The sequence below is a fragment of the Pipra filicauda genome, unplaced genomic scaffold, assembly GCF_003945595.2.
Source record: "Pipra filicauda isolate LSUMZ 115617 unplaced genomic scaffold, ASM394559v2 scaffold80_size11013439_pilon, whole genome shotgun sequence".
Lineage (NCBI taxonomy): Eukaryota > Metazoa > Chordata > Aves > Passeriformes > Pipridae > Pipra > Pipra filicauda.
The window spans coordinates 4,521,208-4,541,142 of record NW_024104987.1 but is presented as its reverse complement, the minus strand read 5'-3'; the positions used below and the strand labels follow the sequence as shown (position 1 = coordinate 4,541,142).

The 19,935-nt window shown below is 45.7% G+C and overlaps 1 protein-coding gene and 1 long non-coding RNA gene across 2 annotated transcripts in view; both read left to right on the top strand.

Moving 5' to 3' along the window:
• The window catches only part of LOC114003042, an 84,687-nt gene that overhangs the window by 13,354 nt on the left and 51,398 nt on the right, over window positions 1-19,935 (top strand). The window lies entirely within an intron of this gene.
• On the top strand, window positions 2,703-4,489 carry NOG (noggin). The gene has a single exon (XM_027749560.2). The coding sequence runs from the start codon at window positions 3,199-3,201 to the stop codon at window positions 3,868-3,870; it is 672 nt and encodes a 223-aa protein (XP_027605361.1). The 5' UTR covers window positions 2,703-3,198; the 3' UTR covers window positions 3,871-4,489.

Sequence of the window (19,935 nt, the reverse complement as noted above, 5' to 3'; positions counted from 1 at the left end):
ACTGATTCCACACCATGGACTGAATTCAGAGGGATGTCCCTGAGCACTGGTTTGGGTGAAGTAGGTCAAGCCATTTTCTCTTAGTAGATGTAATGGGAAACAAATCTATCCTGAGTTCTTGCTGTGCATCCTCACTGCTGTGGCCTGAAGTCAGCTGCTTACATAATGTGTTTGCAGCGCTGTGCCTGTGGAGCCGTCAGCAGGGCCGTGCAGGCTGCATACCTCTCCTCTCCTCATCAGCGATGTGACCCTGCACAAGTGGCATCTTACTCTTGCCCACACTGGCTTCCTGTGTGCCTTGAAGGTTGTATTTGCTTTGTCTACTGAAAAAACACATTTTTACTACTGACAGCACTCCAGAACCAATAAAGCTGAGGCGAAGGGAGTTGTTTTCTACTCTGCTTCATGCACCATTGCCAGTAGAACGACCAGCTAAGGCCTCTGTGAGCTACTGGCCTGTCTCCCTATCCCAGGAAGGGCTGGCATTCATACACAGTGCCTGGATCACACCCTTTTACCTCCAGGTTTCATTTACTGCTGTTTTCAGCAAACCCTGAAATAAACCAGTTTCTTTTCCGTCTGATCCGGAGGCCTCTGGCAGGGTCACTGGCAGCTCTTCCCCAGTCCTGCTATCAAGCCATTCCACCAAGAAATTCTTGGGCCACAAGTGACTTCTGTCACTTCTGCATCCCTCGAGCTTTCCCGGCCTCGCCAGGAGCCCAGTGCACCCGAGGTCAGGTGGACACACGTGTTTGAGGAACTATTGACCTTCAGCCTGCTCTGCTCACGACAGACTTGTACCTTAATGAGGCTTGAAGAGCCTCATTCCAGAAACTTCCTCCTACAGGTAACTCAGTTCAGGAGGGAAAGGTCTTCCAGTCCTAGCTTATAGTCGCAGTTTTGAACGTAGAATCTGTAACACACATTTGGCTTGAAACAGTGGAACTCAGTCCTTATAGGCTTTGCTTTTCAGACTTAGGGACTGGTAGTTGAAGAATTGGTTTCAAACACCAGCTGAGAAAAACTGAATTTATTATTAAAGGAAAAATACAAGCCATTAGGTGTAACTTCCAACTTTTTGCTTTCTGTTCTGTTTCTGAGGTGTGGCTTCTCACTTGTATCCAGGGACAACTTTTATACAATGAAAGTTTATGAGGTTCTTGATGAACGTAGAGACCTCAACTTCCAGATCTAAAAAACTCTAATAACGCTCCAGTAGATCTTTGACTGACATTGTAGCAGCAAGTGTCACTGTGAGGCTTTTACAGTGTCGAGTTGGGGTCAGTTTTCCATCTTTTTCATGTAATTTTTTTTATTATTTATTTTTATTATTTATTTTTTTTATTATTTATAAAATACCCTATATGCTCAGGAATAAAGCAAAATAAGAGTTGTTTTAAATTGAAAATTAGGAGTGAAAACACTTGAAAAAATATAATTTTTATAAAAAACACACAACCTTGGTAATACAATCTATTTTATTACTTTCATAATGAACCTAAATATGAAAGTTAAGATTTAAACAAATGCATAAATAATTTAGGTGAAATGGCTAAGCTTCAGTCCCATTAAAGTTAGGCTCCTAAGTGCCTAAATAGCCTGCAGGAATGGGATTCAAGCACTTGAGGAAATTTTACCCAAACGGTAATAGACCCTTACAGCAAACTGTCCACAGTGCCCAGTAAGTGCTCTCTGCGAGACAGTAACTCTGCCACGGAACAGCGTTTACTATCAATTTTTAAATTGTTTTATGTATTTGCCATTGAGGTACTTTCCATCTTTTCCTGTATGGACTGGGGGCATAACTGGAAATTGCGTTTCTGATGGAGAAGTCTTGGAGAACTCCCTAGAAAATCGCTGAGCAAGTGTTCCGAGGAGGGCTCCGAGCGGGGCCGCGCAGGCTGCCGGAGCATCCGCCGTGGGACCGCGGGTCCGTACCGGGGTCCCGCCGGTGCCAGCCCGCGTCCTCCCTCCCGCAGCAGCGCGGGGGCCGTGCCCGCCGCCGCCCCCGCCCGCGCTCACCCGGGGGTCCCTGCGCTCACCCGGGGGTCCCTGCGCTCACCCGGGGGTCCCTCGCTCCGCGCTGCCCCGCGGGCACCCCCGGCCCGGCGCGGCGCCGCCAGCAGAGGGCCCGCTCGGCCCGGGCACCGCGGGCACCGCGTCCGCAGCGGCGCCGCGGGCGGGCAGCGCACCCCGCGCCATGTGCGGGGCCGGCCGGGCGGCCCCCGCGGCCGCGCAGCGCGGGGAGGGCGCGGGGAGTCCGCGGGGCCCCCGGCGCGGATCCCCCTCCGCGGGCCGGGCCGGGCCGCGCCGGGCGGGCGGGCGGGAGGGGCCGCGCCCCCCGCTCCGCGCCCGCGGGGTGAGAGCGGCGGGGCCGCGCCCGGAGCCGCCGGCGGAGCGGGCGCCGGGCCGGGCGGTGCCCCGGGCAGAGCAGCATCTCCCTCCCGGGGCGCGGCGGCCGCTCGCGTGAGCGGCGGCGTGCGGAGGGCGGGGGGAGGCGGCGGCTCCCGCCTCAGCCTTCCCCAGCAGAGGGTGCCTGCCGGTGGGAAGGGGGAAGCCGCGCTCTCCTGGACTTTTGTGGGAGTGGGGGTTGTGTTGTGTGTGTGGTGGTGTGGTGTGGTTTTTTTTTTTTTTTTTTAAGGGGGGTGGGGTGGGTTAGGAGAGAGTCTGTGGTTTCCATGGAGATGAAGCTGAAAGTGCAGGAAATTTAAAGGCTTTGGGTCCTTGCAAAGCAGACAAACTGGTGCCAACGTGCGTGGCTGCTGTTGCTGCTGAGGAGGCTGCTTTGCAAACGGCGGAGAGAAGCGGGGAGGAAGAATCGGCAGCAACTTCTTCCACACGCACGGGCAGACAACGAGGAGCGGCAGCAGCAAGCAGAATTCGCAACAAAAAGAGGCATCTCCCGTTCCCGGGAAGGGCGAGAAGAAGCAGCAACAGCAGCAGAATTTTGGAGCGGCTCCACCAGGAGAAATTTTTATAGAGAAGGCTACAAGAGAGTGTTTGCAGGGGGCTTGTTCTCCGGGCTTATCAGGGGGCTGTCTTTGCTGGTGGTGCGGCGAGTGGAGGTGATCCCCCTCAAAGACGAGTTATTTTGGATATCCCCGTACAAGTTTTCTGATGTATTTGCTTGCACCTTCTTCCCCTGCTGTTTGGTGAACCCAGCCCCCCTTTCCCCCCCCCCCCACCGGTCTCCCAAGGATGGATCATTCCCAGTGCCTTGTGACTATATACGCCTTGGTGGTTCTGCTGGGTCTCCGGCTAGAGCAGGGCGCCTGCCAGCACTATCTGCACATCCGACCGGCTCCCAGCGACAACTTGCCCTTGGTGGATCTAATCGAGCACCCGGACCCTATCTTTGACCCCAAGGAGAAGGATCTTAACGAGACCTTGCTAAGGAACCTCATGGGCGGTCACTTCGACCCTAACTTTATGGCTGTTTCCTTGCCCGAGGACCGGCTCGGAGTGGACGATCTAGCTGAGCTGGACTTGCTGCTCAGGCAGAGACCCTCGGGAGCGATGCCCAGCGAAATCAAAGGGCTGGAGTTCTACGACGGGCTGCAGCCGGGCAAGAAGCACAGGCTGAGCAAGAAGCTGCGCAGGAAGCTGCAGATGTGGCTTTGGTCCCAGACCTTCTGCCCGGTCCTATACACGTGGAACGATCTCGGCAGCCGCTTTTGGCCCCGGTATGTCAAAGTGGGCAGCTGCTACAGTAAAAGGTCTTGTTCAGTCCCCGAAGGCATGGTTTGCAAACCTGCCAAGTCCGTGCATTTAACGATCCTGAGGTGGAGGTGCCAGCGCCGGGGAGGGCAGAGGTGCACATGGATACCCATCCAGTACCCCATCATTTCGGAGTGCAAGTGCTCCTGCTAGGGCTGGCACTTACCTTCTCGCCCCTTCTCCAGCGGACTCACGTGGACCTTTGCTGCAACAGAAATAAAAGACATTTGCTTTCTGGTTAACGTTGTAATGCACTGTAACGTGTAGGAGAATGTATATTGTGTGTATATATGGCACCGGTTTAATATACTATTAAAAGGTCAGTATTATACGTGAAATAATCAGCGTCTACTGTATTTTTAAGACTATTACCCTGATCGTTGCTAATGTATCTTTTTTTTTTTTTTTTGGTATTTATATTCCAGAGAGAAGTTGCTTCGCTTTGGCGAAGTAGTTTTTTGTTGGGTGTGTTGTTTTTTTTTAATAAAAGGATTAAAAAATACAAACCAAACTTTTTGATAAGAAAACGGTTAAAGCTATTTTCCATTATTCGGAAAGCGTGTGTGTGAGTTTTTTGGTTTTTTTTCTTTTTCCTTACGGACTTTAGATTTAAAATAAAAGTGAATAAACGCCTAGAGCACAATGTTATTGTAAATAGAGAGAACAGTTTGAATGACTTAATCCTATGTAAATGAAGAGTATCTGCTATTTATTCTTTATATCCTTGTAGTAAAAGTGCAGTGCAGAATTAAAGTCAACCACTAAAACACGAGCCGTTTGGATTCTGTTTGCTTTTTGGTTTGGCCGCCGTCGGGGGGGCTTTCTTCTCTCTCCTCCTCGTTCTCCACGCTCAGCAGGACGTTTCGTGGTGGCAGGGGGAGGTGGGAACCTGCTCACGACTCTGTTAGGAGGGACTGTGCGGTACCTACCCGGCCGGGGTGCCGGAGGGTCCGGCCCCGGGGGGGGGGTCCCGGCGCTGCGCTGTCCCCCCGCGGAGCCGCGGCCGCGCAGCCCCGGCGCGCTCGGCGGCAGCTGCTCGGGGACTTCTTTTTTTTTTTTTTTTTTTCCCTCTCTCTCCGCTTTTTTTTTTTTTTTTTTAACTGCTTGACATTTCATTTACAACGGGACACGTGTCTTTCACACCTACCATTGTGGTGGGACACTGCTGAAACTTGACCCCTGGGCTTTGGGGGTTTTCAGCGCAGACACGTTATTAGGCTGATCCTGTGACAGCCCCGCACACCGCCCGGCCCGGCCCGCTTTTAACTCTTTGGGCTCCCGCCAGCGCCGGGCGATCGCTCCCCTGCCGGGCTGCCCCCCCTTCCCCGGGGAGCGCCGGGCTGTGCCGCCGCGGGGTGCGGGTGCCCCGCTCCCGTCCCGCCTCCCGGGGCCGCCCCCGCCCGCCCCCGCAGCGCTGGGACCGGCCCGGCCCGCGGGGCTCCGCGGGGACCCGGCCCAGTTCCCCGAGTGTTTGACTTCTACGTGCCCGGAGACCCGACGGTTCGTATCTCATAGATACCAACTGCGAAAACAAACTCTCCACGTGCTCTTCAAAGGCTCCCTGACAGTGCAAAAAGCCTTTTCCTTATTTATCTTGGAATCAAAAAACTTTTTTTTCTCCTTCCCCAAAACTCGGAGGGAAAACTCGGAGGGAATCAGTGCTAATCATTTTAAACCCGTGGGTCTTTCATTGAGGCAACCCAGCCCTGCTTTTCTGTGACGCTTAGTTCGGTATCTCCGAATGCATATTCATTCCCTCTCTCCCTCTTTCGGTGCGTTTTACCGCCCGTCTCTTTGCTTCTAATTTCAATAGTTTGAGGGGAGGGGGGGAAAAATCAGATCTTGGGACATTTAGGGTATTCATTAACCTAGTGAAGAGGAACAGAGGCATTATTACTCACATAGAAGGCACCCTGCCCCCATGTCTATCTAAGGGTTCATTGTAAAAGGATTAAAAGTTAAAGACCTTCATCTTATGATTCTTTCATTTAATCTTCGTGGCGCCTGAAAGACATGCTGGATGGATGATCACATTTAAAATATTCCTAATGTCGGCTACCTTAGGACTCCAGGCAGGGCAAACAAACGTAATTTATTTCCAGAAGAAAGGGTATATTGAGATGTTTAAGTTTATGAACCACCATTACCATGTATATTTGTTAGGTTCTGACAAATACCCAAATAACATTAAAATCAGCCATTCATCACATATGAATTTATGCAAAACCTTGTATGCCTGGGGCCAATATTTTTTTAGACAGAGTTTCACTTGCAAAAAAAAAAAAAAGTTTATTTAAAAAAAAAAAGGCAAGAGTTTTTCATGACTGGTAAACACGAGAATTATGTGAACAGAAACTATTTCATGCTGGGATGGCAGCCAGGGACTCGGGAATGTCAACAAAAGTTCTCCGAAGGTTGAAAATGTCACTGGATTACAATACAAGGTCCTTTGCCCCATTAGCAAACTTTACTAAAGTAATATTCCCACTACTTAGTGAGGGGGCTCACCCAGTGATTTATCTGTCGGTGATCCCAGCAATGGGGCAAACAGAGACTTCATCTGGAAACCACCTCTGACTGCTTGCTTCAGATTTAAAATGTTCCTGTGTGCAGAGCTGGGGGTGTGTTGGTGAGTGTTGTGTGAGTGCAAAAGAAGTGTGCTGGTAATGTAGTCTGAGTATCTATCACCGGATCTGCCTTAGTTTTCATCCCAGAGTCATTGTAATCAGAGAGTCATGTGTACACGTGTGCTTTCTCAACCAATAACACCCCGTTAATAATAAATTTACAAGAATATTTTGGGTTTTAAAAAAAGTCAAGTTTCACCATCCACAAGGCCCATGATTTTTTCATTTAAATAAATAGCTAAATTTTGTCAGCTGGTGGAGCAAAAATAAACTAGTAGTTTTCACTGTTGTTTCTGGTCAGGTCCACTTTCTGGTCCTCTTGCCCTGGTGTTGAAATATTTGGCTTGTAGTGGAAGTGTTTCAAGCCAAACAAATAAAATATCTTTCTGATGAATGTTTCTATGCAAATCTGTTTAATATTGGATTTTGTAATATGTTTTTAAAGCAAAATTGAATTATAGCTCTTTTAAATAGAAATCAATTCATAACACAGACAATTTCTGTTTGCTGATCTTTGTAGTGGCATCGTAAGACCTCACAGAGATCACTGTGGGGAAGAAATAAGAAGGGAAAGGTTGAAAGTTTGCTTTTAGTTAATCTTCAGTTTCTTCTTTTGCAATTTTAGGGTCTTAAAGCGGAATACTGGGAATTTAAATTAATTTCTGCTTCAGCCATAGCCTGTGCAACCTCACTTGGGTATTTAACCTATGTGCTGTAGTTCCTGATGAGGACTGCAGGATGTCATCATTTTCATCACTGTAGTTAGTCTTTATCCAGAATAATTCGTTCTCTCACACCATGTGTTTATTCAAAATCCACTAAAGTTAAGGCCTAAGAGTAACACAGTTGATAAATGCATAAAAGAGTAGACTAGAGGAAGTTGGCCATTCAAAATTAGTGCAGGTAGTGTGATGAAAATGAACCATCTAGAAAATATTAGACACACCATTAGAGCGCTGTGTCCTCACATATGTACTTAACTGAAAAAATATACTTGATTCATTTTATCATTTTCAAAATACTGCCACAAAGATGAATTCTTGAGATTGCATGAGTGCACGATGGAGTCATCACCAAAACAACCACAGCCAGAAATTACAGCAGTAAGATTTGTATAAATACCGGACAAGTTTTTGCTCTCTCATAGTTTTAACAGAGAAGTAATCTTAATTTAGTAACATCAACACTTCACCTTGCTTGGGCTGTGTTGTGTAAATGTAATCTGCACACCACGTTGGCTGGATCTTGGACCCGTTAAAAAGAAGATATTCCAGCTCGGAGATTTGCCAGGAATCTTCAATGAAAGTTGAAATAAATATAATGACGTCATCATATATTATAACATCACAGCCTTCAAGGTAAGCCAAACCAAAGGTATGTTGGCAGGGGAGTGCTGCCACCTGGTAGATCCATGCTAGGAATAGATATGATACTCCCATCCAGAGGGGAGGAGAACAGCCACGCTCTTCCTGGAGTGCCCACACGGATCGGGCAGTCTCTCTGTGCCTGCAGGTCCTGCGGGAGCCTCGCTGCACCAGAGAGCTGCAGAACCTGTGTCAATGCTCTCTTTTAAGAGAGCAGCTACAGCAAATTTGAAGAGACCCTTTCATTCCCTCTTCCCTGCTCCCAGACCAAGCGAGAAGCTCCAATGGTTAAAAGGAAGGGAATGAATACATTCGCTTGAAACAACTGTTGGAATGGTTCAGAGGGGAGCAGAAATATTCAGCAATCAACATTAAAGACTCTAAATCCTCGGAGGTGTTATTGCAGGATCAGCAGCTTACAGCCCTCTTCGTGAAGGCTGGGTACCAGTGTATTACTGTTAAGTCCCCTGCAGCTTGTTCCCTGTGGGGAAAGCAGCTGCTCTGTGTGATGTGCTTTTGAAGAGTCTGGGAGAAAAGCTGCTGGAAGAGAAATCTGCACGGGTATAACGTCACAGTGAGTCACTTCTCCCTGCTGAACTGGAGGACAGGAGTGCAGAGATGGCACAGTTTAGCCTCTGACTCTGTTGGGGGATAGCTCAGATGGGGACCAGCTGAGAACAGATGCTCTGGGGCTCACTGGTTGTACGTTCTGCCCTCTCCAGGGGTGTATTTATGCTGCCATGGAGCATCATTCTGTGTCAGCACTCAAGGCCAGACCAACCTGCATGTGCACTCAGGCCTGGTCAGCCCGTGGATGTCCTGGAATGCTTTGGAGCCATCCCTGTGAGGAGCTCTGGCAGTGGGTGGGTGCTGCTGTCCAAGAGCTGCCGCCCAAGTGAAGGCAGCAGCACACACATCCCAGCACTGACCAGCCTGGAGCCTTCCTTCACCTAAGGCAGGCATTCCCCAGGACTCAGGTCTCTCCCTTGGAGAATCCCAGAGTAGTCACTGCATCAGATAATCATAACACAGTTTGAAAATAAGTTTCACACTCCCTCCTCGTTGTTTTTTTTCCCTCATGAGAGGGGGAGTGGCAAGACTGCCATCACAAAGAACGTTACTCAGAACCAGAACAGATCTTAAGGCACAACACTAAAAACCTGTATGCAATGGAGAAGGACTGGGTGGCTCGAGGGATTGGTAATGGTATAAAGAGCTTTTCACCACTAGGCTTCTGGCTCTGATCCAGAGGTAGTAACTGAAAGCCACAGTCATCTGATGCCTGCAGAGTGGGCTCTGTAGAATGAGTTGTTGGTCTCTGCATAGATCCTACCAAGCAGGATCCAGATCACAAAGCCACCACCAGAACTGACATGCTTGCAAGGATTCTCAATCCAAAGTGCAGAATGAAACAGGCATGGGGACGTTTGATCTGTGTTTGTGATTTAGTAGCAATAAGAGGACGTTGTTGTTGGGGTTTTTTTTGTTTGTTTTGTGGGGGAGGGATTAATATAGGAGAATATAACCAGCATAGTGCCTTGTATTGATACAACCCTTATGCTGTTTTCCTTCTGGCATAGTAATATCTTTATTTTTGGCGTACAACTGGCAACTTACTACCTGGCTTGGATGCACAACCATGGTCCAGAGGAAGATGCAGCAAACACAAGAGCCAGGCTCTGCCATATTAATTGAAGTTCCTGCTGCACTGGATGGTGCAAATAACCACACAGTAAATGCATCTTATGCCTACCAGTACAAATACCTTGGTTACAGCAGAGCAACTTTCCAGGGCTCAGGTTAGAGTTTACCCTTCCATGGGATCCCCAGTCAGGCAGCTCTGAACACGCATTTCTCTGAACAGAGGATGAACGGGCTGTGATTCAGAATATTCTTGCCAAGCTGCTGCATTGTACCTGTGCAATAAAAAATCCATCCCTTTTTCTGAGCTATAAATAAGCTGAGTTGAACTGAGGAAAAAGAAGTACATAAAACCAATACGTATTTATATAAGGGCAACTGTAAACATCACTCCTCTGTTTCAAAATGAACCTTCTGGTGTTCCAAGCACTTCATAATACTGTCTGTGAGTAAAGAATGGGCAGAAAATAGTTTTTCCTCTCACCATCTCCTAGTTTGCGTGGCCATTTAGAGATACTGCATATCTAGGCAGGTTTAATTTGCCCTTTGCATGGATTGTTCCTCCAAGAGCACTCCATTTCTCTCATGCAGCAACAGAATGTTGAGAAATACTGCATAAATATTATTGTAAATGTACATAAATTAGTAGAGAGACTTTATAACCTGGTGAGACAAGCTGAAATACTGTCTTTTAAAACTGAGTGAACTTCAAGGTTCATCATGTCCTTTTGGAATAAGTGGATAAAATTTTGTTTTGTAGGTAATACTTGCACAATAAATGAGGTCATTGACTTGAACCTTGAAGCTCTTGTAAATAAGCCTCAGCTAAAATCACTTCCCAAATTAAGTCTCAGTGCTACATTAGAAGTCTTTCTCATGGCCTTAGAAACACCCAGGTGTCTCTGTCTCGTTGTGTCTGCTGTTGGCTCCAGGAGGGTGTGAAGAGCCCCTTTTCACCAAGCAGTTGCTGGGTCTGGGTCTTATGTTGTTGTGGTGGGTTGACCTTGGCTGGACGCCAGTGCCCACCAGAGCTGCTCCATCACTCCTCTCCTCAGCCAGAGCGGGGGAGAAAATATGATAAGAGGCTCTTGGGCAGGGAGGGATCACTCACCAATTACCATAACAAGCAAAACAGACTCAACCTGGGGAAATTCATTTATTGCCAATCAAGTCAGAGTAGGGTACTGAGAAATAAAATCAAATCTTAAAACACCTCCCTCCCACTCCTCCCTTCTTTCCAGGCATAAATGCACTCCTGATTTTCTCTACCTCCTCCCCACCAGCAGCACAGGGGGGTGGGAGTGGGATTGGAGTCAGTTCATCACACATTGTCTCTGCTGCTCCTTCCACCTCAGCCACAGCATTCTCACACTCTTCCCTTCTCCAGTGTGGGTTCCTCTCACCATGGGACCACAGGTACTGCCAGGACCCTGCTCCAGCATGGGTTTCCCATGGGGTCACAGCCTCCTTTGGACACACCTGCCCTGGCGTGGGTTCCTCCAGGGGCTGCAGGTGGATCTCTGCCCCACCGTGTTCCCTGGGACAGCCACTTCACCGTGGGCTGCAGGGCAATCTCTGCTCCCAGAGGTGCCCAGAGCACCTTCTCCCCTCCTTCTGCCCCGACCTGGATGTCTGCAGAGCTGTTCCTCTCACATGTTCTCACTCTTCTCTCTGGCTGAAGTAGCTGGGGGGTTTTGTTTCCCATTCTTATCCCAGAGGTGCTCCCGTTATCACTGATGGGCTCAGCCTTGGCCAGTGGCAGGTCCATCTTGGAGCTGGCTGGAATTGGCCCTGTTGGACAGGGGGGAAGCTTCCCACAGAAGCCACCCCGTAGCCCCCCCAGTCCCCAAACCTCGCCACACACCCCCAGCACCATTGTGTGTATACACAGTGGAGTATTCCAGTTAACTGGAAAGTCTAATAAAGTTCCCTGAGCACTACATGAAGAAGGCATTAAGGCTGGACCACCAGGTCAGGGGTAGTTACGCTGCACTTAAGCTGCCTCCAAAAGTGCAGAACATTCTGGGCTGAGCCAACACAGTTTCAAGCACACACTCAACCCAGGCTTCACGAGCACCTCCCCAGAAGGACTGACTGCTCATCCCACATGCCTGTAGGTTCTCCCTTGGACCAAAACGCTCAGCACCCTGTCCCAGAGTCCCGAGGGAACCAAGAGCAGCTTGGGTGTTCAGGGGAGGGCTGTTCTACCTAACCAGGAACAGCTGAGTGTTGTGGTTTGTATAAACTGTTTGCCATGTATGTGTGGCATGTGGCAGTAAATGAAACACTTACTTTAAAACTTATTGAAGTTCTTTCAGCAAAAAAATTAATGTGGGGTTGGCTTTTATGCGTTGTTTCAAATGAAGCAGAGATTTATACACCTTATTATCCTAATTTTTTTCCAGACACTGCCTTGAATATCTCTCATATCTTATGGGAAATCAAATATCAGAGATCATTTTTAATTTCCCATCCATGGTACGAACAAAAAAAATGAGTAAATCTAATGAAGTGGCATGTAGTCAAATGTTCAGACTGTAATCATCCACCAAATATTTAAAGCAATCTGAATGAAACTTTTCAGACAGCCAGACTAGGTTCCTCTTACTCCTAAGCTTCTGAGAGATGCCAACAGATTTTAAGGTTAACATTTTCAGTCCTGGGTGCCTGAGATTAGGCATCTTGTTCAACAAGCAGACACCTGTGGGGGAACAAAACCTATGGTTTGAGTTTTTGGATGCAGAAATTCACAGTAGGAGACAATGATAATACACGACACTGTGAAAACAGCAGATGTAGCTTTACTGCTACATACAAGTTCTGTCTGATATGGTGCATTTTGTAACTGGTTATAGTAAGGTTTGGAGTTTTTTTCCAAAAAGAGCTAATAGATGTACATTTAAAAAAAAAATCTGGGATTTAGGTTTATAACTTTCCTATGAGCTGCAGAAAATCCCATTTCCAAATCTCACTCTGAAGTAGTGAGAAAAAGAAAAGACTTAAAGTTTCTCACAGAGAAGAGAAATCCTAAAGCAAAACAATTGGATTCTAAGCCATATCTCCTGCTAGGCTGGATTTGTAGGGGAGAAGGGAGAACGGGGAGGAAGAGCTGTGGCAACGTTGCCCTCTCTTCACTTTTTTCCCTCCTCCTGCCTCCCCTCAGGATGGTTGTTGTTGTCACACGCTGAAGGAGTCCCCTCCCTCCTTCCTTTCAGTTCTACATCAGCCCCTGCAGATGTGATGGAGAAACATATTGACGTCAATACAGTTATTTTATGCCACTCGAAGATCTTAATCTGCTTTTAAAAATATGAAGTATTTTCAGAAGTCTCTTTTTCTGTTTCCTGTTGCCTAAAATCTTCCTGCCTTTGGCACAGTAATTACCTGTCACCAAAGTTTCTCTTTGCCTGTTATATTTTCCCTGAAGGTGGTCATAATATTTTGATTAAAATATTTTTTGACCAAACAGTAGATGTTCGGTGAAATTACACACTTTGTCTCGCAAGTTTAGCTTTGTGAAATTTCCGCAGCATTCCATAAAAACAAAACAAACCCTGGACTTCTTTATCACCCCTTTTCTATTCTGTAAAATATATGGATTCTAGAGCTGTGCTGCCAAATCTTGAGGAGCTCATGAGTAACTTCCAGTATAGCCTTTACCATTTTGCTACAGTTAGGGTGAAAATCTGCAATTAAAGTGACCTTGGTCACTTTATAGTGTGAAGAAGTACTGTTGAGGGGCTGAGCAAAAATATTATTTCCCTTTTAGGCAGAATATCTGGTATAATAATCCCTGTCAGTGTATTGCAGGATCTTTGGTGTCTGTGCAGACTTACCTTCAGAAAAGAACACAATCTCTGTGTTTCCCAAGAGTGCAGGGATATTCTGTGCTCAAGGTGGGGACAGCTACTACTGTCACCTCCAGTGACCCTCCCATTTCTGGGGAGCAGTGTTGTGCCTCTGCACTGCAGCTCAGGTGACATCAGCTCAAATATGTTATTTATTTCAGAGTATTTTGCTGCCTTCCAGCCTTACTGAGCAATTCCATGATTTGTTCTGTATTGACCTTGTATTTTGGATTAGTTTCATAGTACAGTAAATGAAATACGATTGAAAGTTTCTTTGACTCCCTGTTTCTATATTTCTGGTGTAAATTGCTCAGAATGCTTTCTGTTAAAACAGTAAATTTAATGCCCCTGGCCCTACTTGTGAAAATTGTCTTCTTAAGGTCAATCGATTTGTCTACTGGTACAGCTGAGAAAAATATTTTAGCAGCTTTTCTGGGGCAAAAATGGTGACTCAGTGGCAGTGTAACATTTTACAGATTCACATCAGCTGAAAAAATGTGGCCAATTTCCAGCTTTGAAAACATTAAATAATTTTTTCAAATAAAGTATTTTGTTCTGATGTTTTCAGAGTAATACCTGTTGATTTCTTTAACTTAAAACAGTGGGGTTTTTTCCTTTTGAAAGTCCTCACTCAATTCTGAGACAAAAATTCATTCCTTTTTAACCTGCATAAGCCAAAATCCCATTTCAATCAAAATTACACTCCGTAAGATTGAACAGAGCATTTTGTGTAATTCTGAGCCAGCATTTCTTATTTTTCAGCTCACTAAAAATTTTGAAAATGTGTTATTTTTGGTGAGCTCAGAGCATATATTTAAATTATTCACCAGAGCTGTGAGGAATGGAAAAATTAGATTGTCTCTGAGCTCAAATCAGCCACCAGATCCACGGCTGCAGTAAATCAGCACAGCTCTGCTGCTGTCGGACGAGCTGTTCAGTTTTATGCAAGCAAGGAATCCAGCTGCATTTCGGTATTTGGTTCAGTGGGAAGGTGTGGATGGGCCCTCCAGGTGACTATGGCTTGGAGCTGAGATCCTTGAGAGGAAGGACTTGTAAGACAAAAGTATTACCTGACTTATCCACGGCATTAAGGTGTGATGCCTGTGTTTGAGTGCTAAGTGTCAGTGTAAAGCCTGTGTGCATGGCCACTACTACATGAATTCACTTCTCCACTCCTTCTCTAGGAATATTAAAAGTTGCATGACTTCCAAGTCTTTCTATGTGCTGTTGATTAGCATTCCACCAGGATCACTAACCTATTAGAGTGTCTGTCACTATTGGTGGAAAAGAGTCTTTTATTTCCTTCTCAAATGATTTTGCTTTTCTTCAATGGTGTCCATAGCAACACATGCTGGTAGTGATGAGTCCCTGATTCTGTTGCAGCCTTTCCACAGCAGTGTCTTGCCAGTAACAACAGTTGACCCGACATTGGGAGGCTGCTGGGAGGCACGTAGCTGGTTCTCCTCAGGAAAGAGAGGTGTCTTTCCATACGTGGCAGGTCAGTTCTGGTAAATGCCATGGCTGATTTCTGAGCAGAGCAGCATCCTCCTTATTCTGAACATATGTGTAGTGTTGGGAATCTAACTCTGGAAGGTCTTTTGCCTGAAATGCCTTTCCTGAGTGTGTCTGCGCACGTGTTCCTCTGCTTGTGTGTGACTGTTTCTACCAGTTTGCTGCTCTAAGCTGAAAGATAGTTCTGATAGCAAAGAGTGTGTGGAAGAGATTGTCCAGAATGTAGCCAGAGGACAAGGGAAGCCACTTGTCCCTTATCTTCTCAATCAGCATCCCTGCTTTAACCCTTTGTCTAAGTAAAAGATGTCTCAAGAAATGAGTAATCTGCATGGACTCTGCAGACTTTAGATCAGAACCAACAATTTAACATCAAGTTCAAATAAGAATGACTTCATTACCTAGACTGAAGCTGGCAAGGCAGACAAAGTGCTCTCCTGTGCCTTAACCTAGTATTCACAACTAATGGGAACAAGTCTTGGACTTAGTAAGAGTTGGCTTTCTGTCACAACGTGCATAAAGCAGGGACCAGATCCAGTGACCTTTCTTCATGCGAGCAATTCTTGCCTACATATGTAATCAATGGGATGGTTTGCTTAGGTAGAGTTTCTCTGCATGTGTAAAAGTGGAAAGGACCTGGACAAAATTCCAGAGTTTTTCTTTCTGTGACTCATACTTGTCTCTGGATTTGCTTTGTGTATGTATTGGCACTGTCATTGCGTCCAAGCCCCAAGTACATCTCTGCAGTTCTTTAGGTTGTGTTTTGAGTGCCAGACAGTCATCCTGCATTTCTCATGCACCCATCGAAGAATCTGCGTTTTGGGAGCAAGAAATCTTCGCCAAATGTCTATCACATGAAATGAAAATGATTCGTGCTGACTGCAGCACCCTTGCCACGTTCATTTGTGCTGCTGGTGGTGTGTCATTTCTGCTTTTCAGTGTCTCTCTTCCAGGGACAGCTTCCCCCTGAAGTCTTGGTGTGAGGGTCCCACCTGAGCTGGGGCCAAGCACAATGAAGGTTGTGTTAACAGATGGACATGCCTGCAGTCAACAGACCGTGCCTGAGTGTGAGTGCTGAGAGCAGAACTCACAGGTGGGAATGGCCAAATGTCTGTCTGTGCTGTGGTTAGGGGGACATACCATTGCTAATTCTGCTCTGGGCTGACTTAACTGAAAAAAGAAATTCTTCCCTCACCACATAAGGAGAGGTTTTGGCCTGTTGGAATTGCCTGGGTGGTGCAAAGGAAGGTGGGGTGTAGAGAGACATTCTAATTAAGTCTCTATCCCCTTTTGTTCATATCTTTTTAGGAAAGCCCCCATGGAATAGACCAAAATAAGCTCCTACCCCTAGCTGAATAAGTTGTCAGGGTGCAGAACTATATTCTGCAGACTTATGCATGTGTAAGGGGTGTGTAACATTTTTGTCTGAATGGAGCCCTATGTTCTCATAATTTATAGTAAGTAATCTTATTTGCAAAGCATGCCCTTACAGTTTTAAAAAACAAGTTAATTGACTTGCATAAAAATCAAACATGTCAAAGTTTTCCATCTCGACACAAACACCACATTGAGCAGCACATTGCTACAATAGCCATGATGCAGTCTGGGCTACCTATTGAGATATTTCATAAACCAAAATGGAATCTTAAAAAGTTTGTCAGTTTTGCATACCTCTGAGTTGCTGAATTTAGGAGTCCATTGCTCGACTAATTATACAATGTTTTATTTTTTTCCTTGTGTAAATAAACAAACTTGTGTCTGAATTTTGGCAAGGGGCACTAGAAGCCAATTAGAAGGTGTTCCCAATGTATTACAGTATTACAAACAAGATGCCTTTTCTTAGAAAGGCGAACACACCGTGTTTCTTTTAATGAGTGTGAAAATATACCAGTTGCTTAATCACTAGCAACTTATAGTTATAAGCATAAGTGAGTCCTTTCTCAGGAATGAAAAACATAGCTTAGTTTCTTTACTAACAGATGACATTTTAATTTAAAGCTCCAGTTTTTGTCTGGAAGGGCTAAAACATCTGAATTATTTGAGAGAGAAATAAGGGGCAGAGGGGAGGTGTGAGGGAGCAGGAGGGATTTTCTTCTCTGAGGAAACTTCGCCCCCTGTTCCTTTGAGTGGTGAAGGTGGTGTGTGTCCCCTCAGTGTGTGTCTGCAGTGCCATCTGAGATACTGTGCCGTGGTTCAGTCTCTCAGTCTTGCCTCACTTGAGCACAAAACTGGATCCAAAACTAGAGCACTGTGAGTTATTTAAAAGTAGATTATTCTTTCTGCATGTTTTAGGTATGGTTTGGAGCACAGCAGCATCCCTGGCAGAGCGAGCCCAAGGAAGGGTGGTGTCTCAGCTGTAGTTTCTTCCCCTGATCCTCTTCTGGGGGAAAAACAGGGATACAGCCTTGAGTTACTTTGAAAGGGTAAAGCATCCTCCCATGGAGTCTAGACAAATCACAATATGCTCATTGTGAAGCAATAAAAATACTAAGCTGGGTAAGAGGCTGGATAGAACAAATAGCTCTATATAGAGATCCTTTATCCTTGTTTTTCTTGAAATGTTTGTCTAGAAACATAAAGATCGCTTGATTTATGACTTGTTCAGCAAGCTCCAAATCAGATGGTGTTGCATTCAGAGCAGTGAATCTGTCAGCCTGGCATTACTCCACTGCAGCCAGTGGAGTGCTGCAAATTCCACAGGACACATCCCCAGCTGCTGCTCACTGGGGTTATGGCAGGAATATGTTACTTGTCAGCAGATAGAAGAAGTGTGGAAGAATCTGGACCATCACGATTTTTAATCCTTCTCGTAAAAATAAAATAAGCCTTGGGAAAGCTCTCCAGTGTTATTTAAAAATAGAAGAATGAGTGTTAGTGGTTTTATATGGATTACATAAATTACTAGTTTATTAGAAAAAGGGATAATTTTAAAAAGAGAGAATTTCCCTCGAAGGGAACGTTTAACTTCTTTGCGTTACTTTATGGATATTTTATTTTACATTTAGAAATAATTAAATCTTTTAAAGCAGAAATTTTCTCTTTTTGATTCTTTTTTTTTTTTCTTGATCAAATAATGCCTTTCCTGCTTCAGAGCTCCACAGCCCCATGTGAGCCATCCTTGGTGCTGTTCAGCCCTGAGGCCTGAGCTCGTGCAGCCAGTTCCCGTGCACGGCTTTGTGCAGGATCTGTGCAGACACTTCATTCAAGGCAAGGTAATGCTGACTAGCCAGAAAACCAAACACAGGAGGTTTAATCCAAAGCCAGCTGCACTGCCCAGCTTTAGTTGTGTCAGGTACACACATTGGATTCCTAAGTTGGGAGCTTAGTGTCCCTGGTTCCAGCGGAGCGTTCGGAGAGGCAGAGCACGGTTCTCAGCCTCTTTACTGCCTTATTGCTCTAAATCGTGATCAGAATTTTCACACAGGCATTATAATAACAGCAAAAGCAGTTCAGGACTCCGTGAAAGACAAAGGAGTGCCAACTGCCCACTAAACCCACCCCCTAACCCTTCTGAGGTGCAGGGAGTAAGGGCCTGGGTCCTGCCTGGAGCAGACTCTCCATCTCCAGTGCATGGGCACTGTCCCTGTGGGACAAGTGGTGGGGAAGTGCTAAGGGTGGGAAAGCCATGGCTGGCGAGGTCCTGGAGTGCAGGACATTTTCATGCAGGTGTAGATCAAGAGCAATTTCTGCTCCCTGCTCTGTACAAGGAGAGGACTGGGGCTGTGACTAGTGCTGAGTCTACAGGACTGCCTCCCACAGCTGGTCCTAGAGTGGTGCTGCTGGGAGACAGCCCTTTACTTCCTTCCTTCCCACCACTCACAATTTTGATGAAGAAGAGAAAGAAAATGGAGAAAATTGCCCCTTGAGCTGTGATTTTTAAGGGAAAGTCGATCTTGTCCAAAAAATTGCCATTTTTTTTCTTTTACGAATGCATCTGAAAATGTCCAAGTTCGGGTTCTGAAAAAAATGTAGCAAAGTTTCTGTTAAAACGAAGGAAAAATCAGGTTTGCTTGTAAAAATTCTTTGGATTTCAGTCCCCAAAAGCGGAGGGGAAGAACTTTGTTCAAAACTAAAACATTTCAGCTTTCTGTCGCTGAAAACCAAAAAGTTGTCATTGAATTTTTTGTGGTGGAAGTAATAGTTTCTAATCTAGTTCTGAGATTTTCCAGGACATTTAGGGAATAGGCTGTGCTCTGGATGGGGACACAGGACGCCAGTTCTCACTTTGTTAGAGTTTTTTGACAAGATACATGATTTCATTGGGTATGTCTTCATGCCTTGATAGAGGTGGCCCAGGGCTCTGCTGGAGTCAGTTCTGTCTGGTTTGGTAGAAAATAGTCAGTTAATGCTTTTCTGTCTCAGTTTTTCTTCTTTAAAACTGGAATAATATCCTTGACCTGTTTTCTCTCTTCAGTTTGTCGGTGCTCTCTGACAGGGTCTGTGTCTCTTGGCAAATGAGGTCCCGTTTGTAGCTGCAGAGACATGGCTGTTAAAGGTTCCTGGTACTACTGCTGAGGAAAGAATATATGTCTAAATACTCCCTTTTATTCAGCTTTTTATGAGCATTTTGCTTTACTGGGAAAGATCCTCAACTATTGTAAATTTGGCAGGCATCCACCAGAGTGAGAGCAGCTCTACCAACTTCCACCAACTGAAGAGCTTGGACTCAAAGTGTGCTTGGGGGGGGAAAAAGAAAGCTTGGTGTAGGAATCCTTTTGTTAATACAATTAACATATTCTGTGTTTACAGCATTTTTAAAAGTTCTGTTAAAAATAAATTCCTGAAGCCCTGGATAAATAAATAGTTGTACAGAAGAGTCCTCTGTAGCCACGAAGTTGCCAAAAATTATCAGTAATCCTCAGTCAGATGGAATGTACAGTTGGCAAGGGGATGGCAGGAAAAAGTCCTCACCAGTTCTGCCTCATATTCCCATACAATGAGAGATGCCAAGTTTTTCTGTTAGTGTCTGTGATGCAGTTGAAGATGGGAGTGTTTGTCATTACAGAGACCTTGTTTTAGTTAAATAACCAGTGAAGGGCTCAGTTCAGTTGCATATTTTTCCATCACTAGGCGTTGATTTCACACAAGCTGCCTTATTTTGTTAATGAAATCTGACCCTCATTTCTTCTCCCTCTGCATCTAACTCAGTTTAGGTCAAAACATAATATGCAAATGAAGAACCACAAGTCCAGCCCACTAGTGATGTGGTTTTAAAGTCATGAATAAAAA

Coding starts and splice junctions, on each gene's coding strand:
- NOG (XM_027749560.2), top strand. CDS start 3,199: ATGGATCATTCCCAGTGCCTTGTGACTATATACGCCTTGGTGGTTCTG.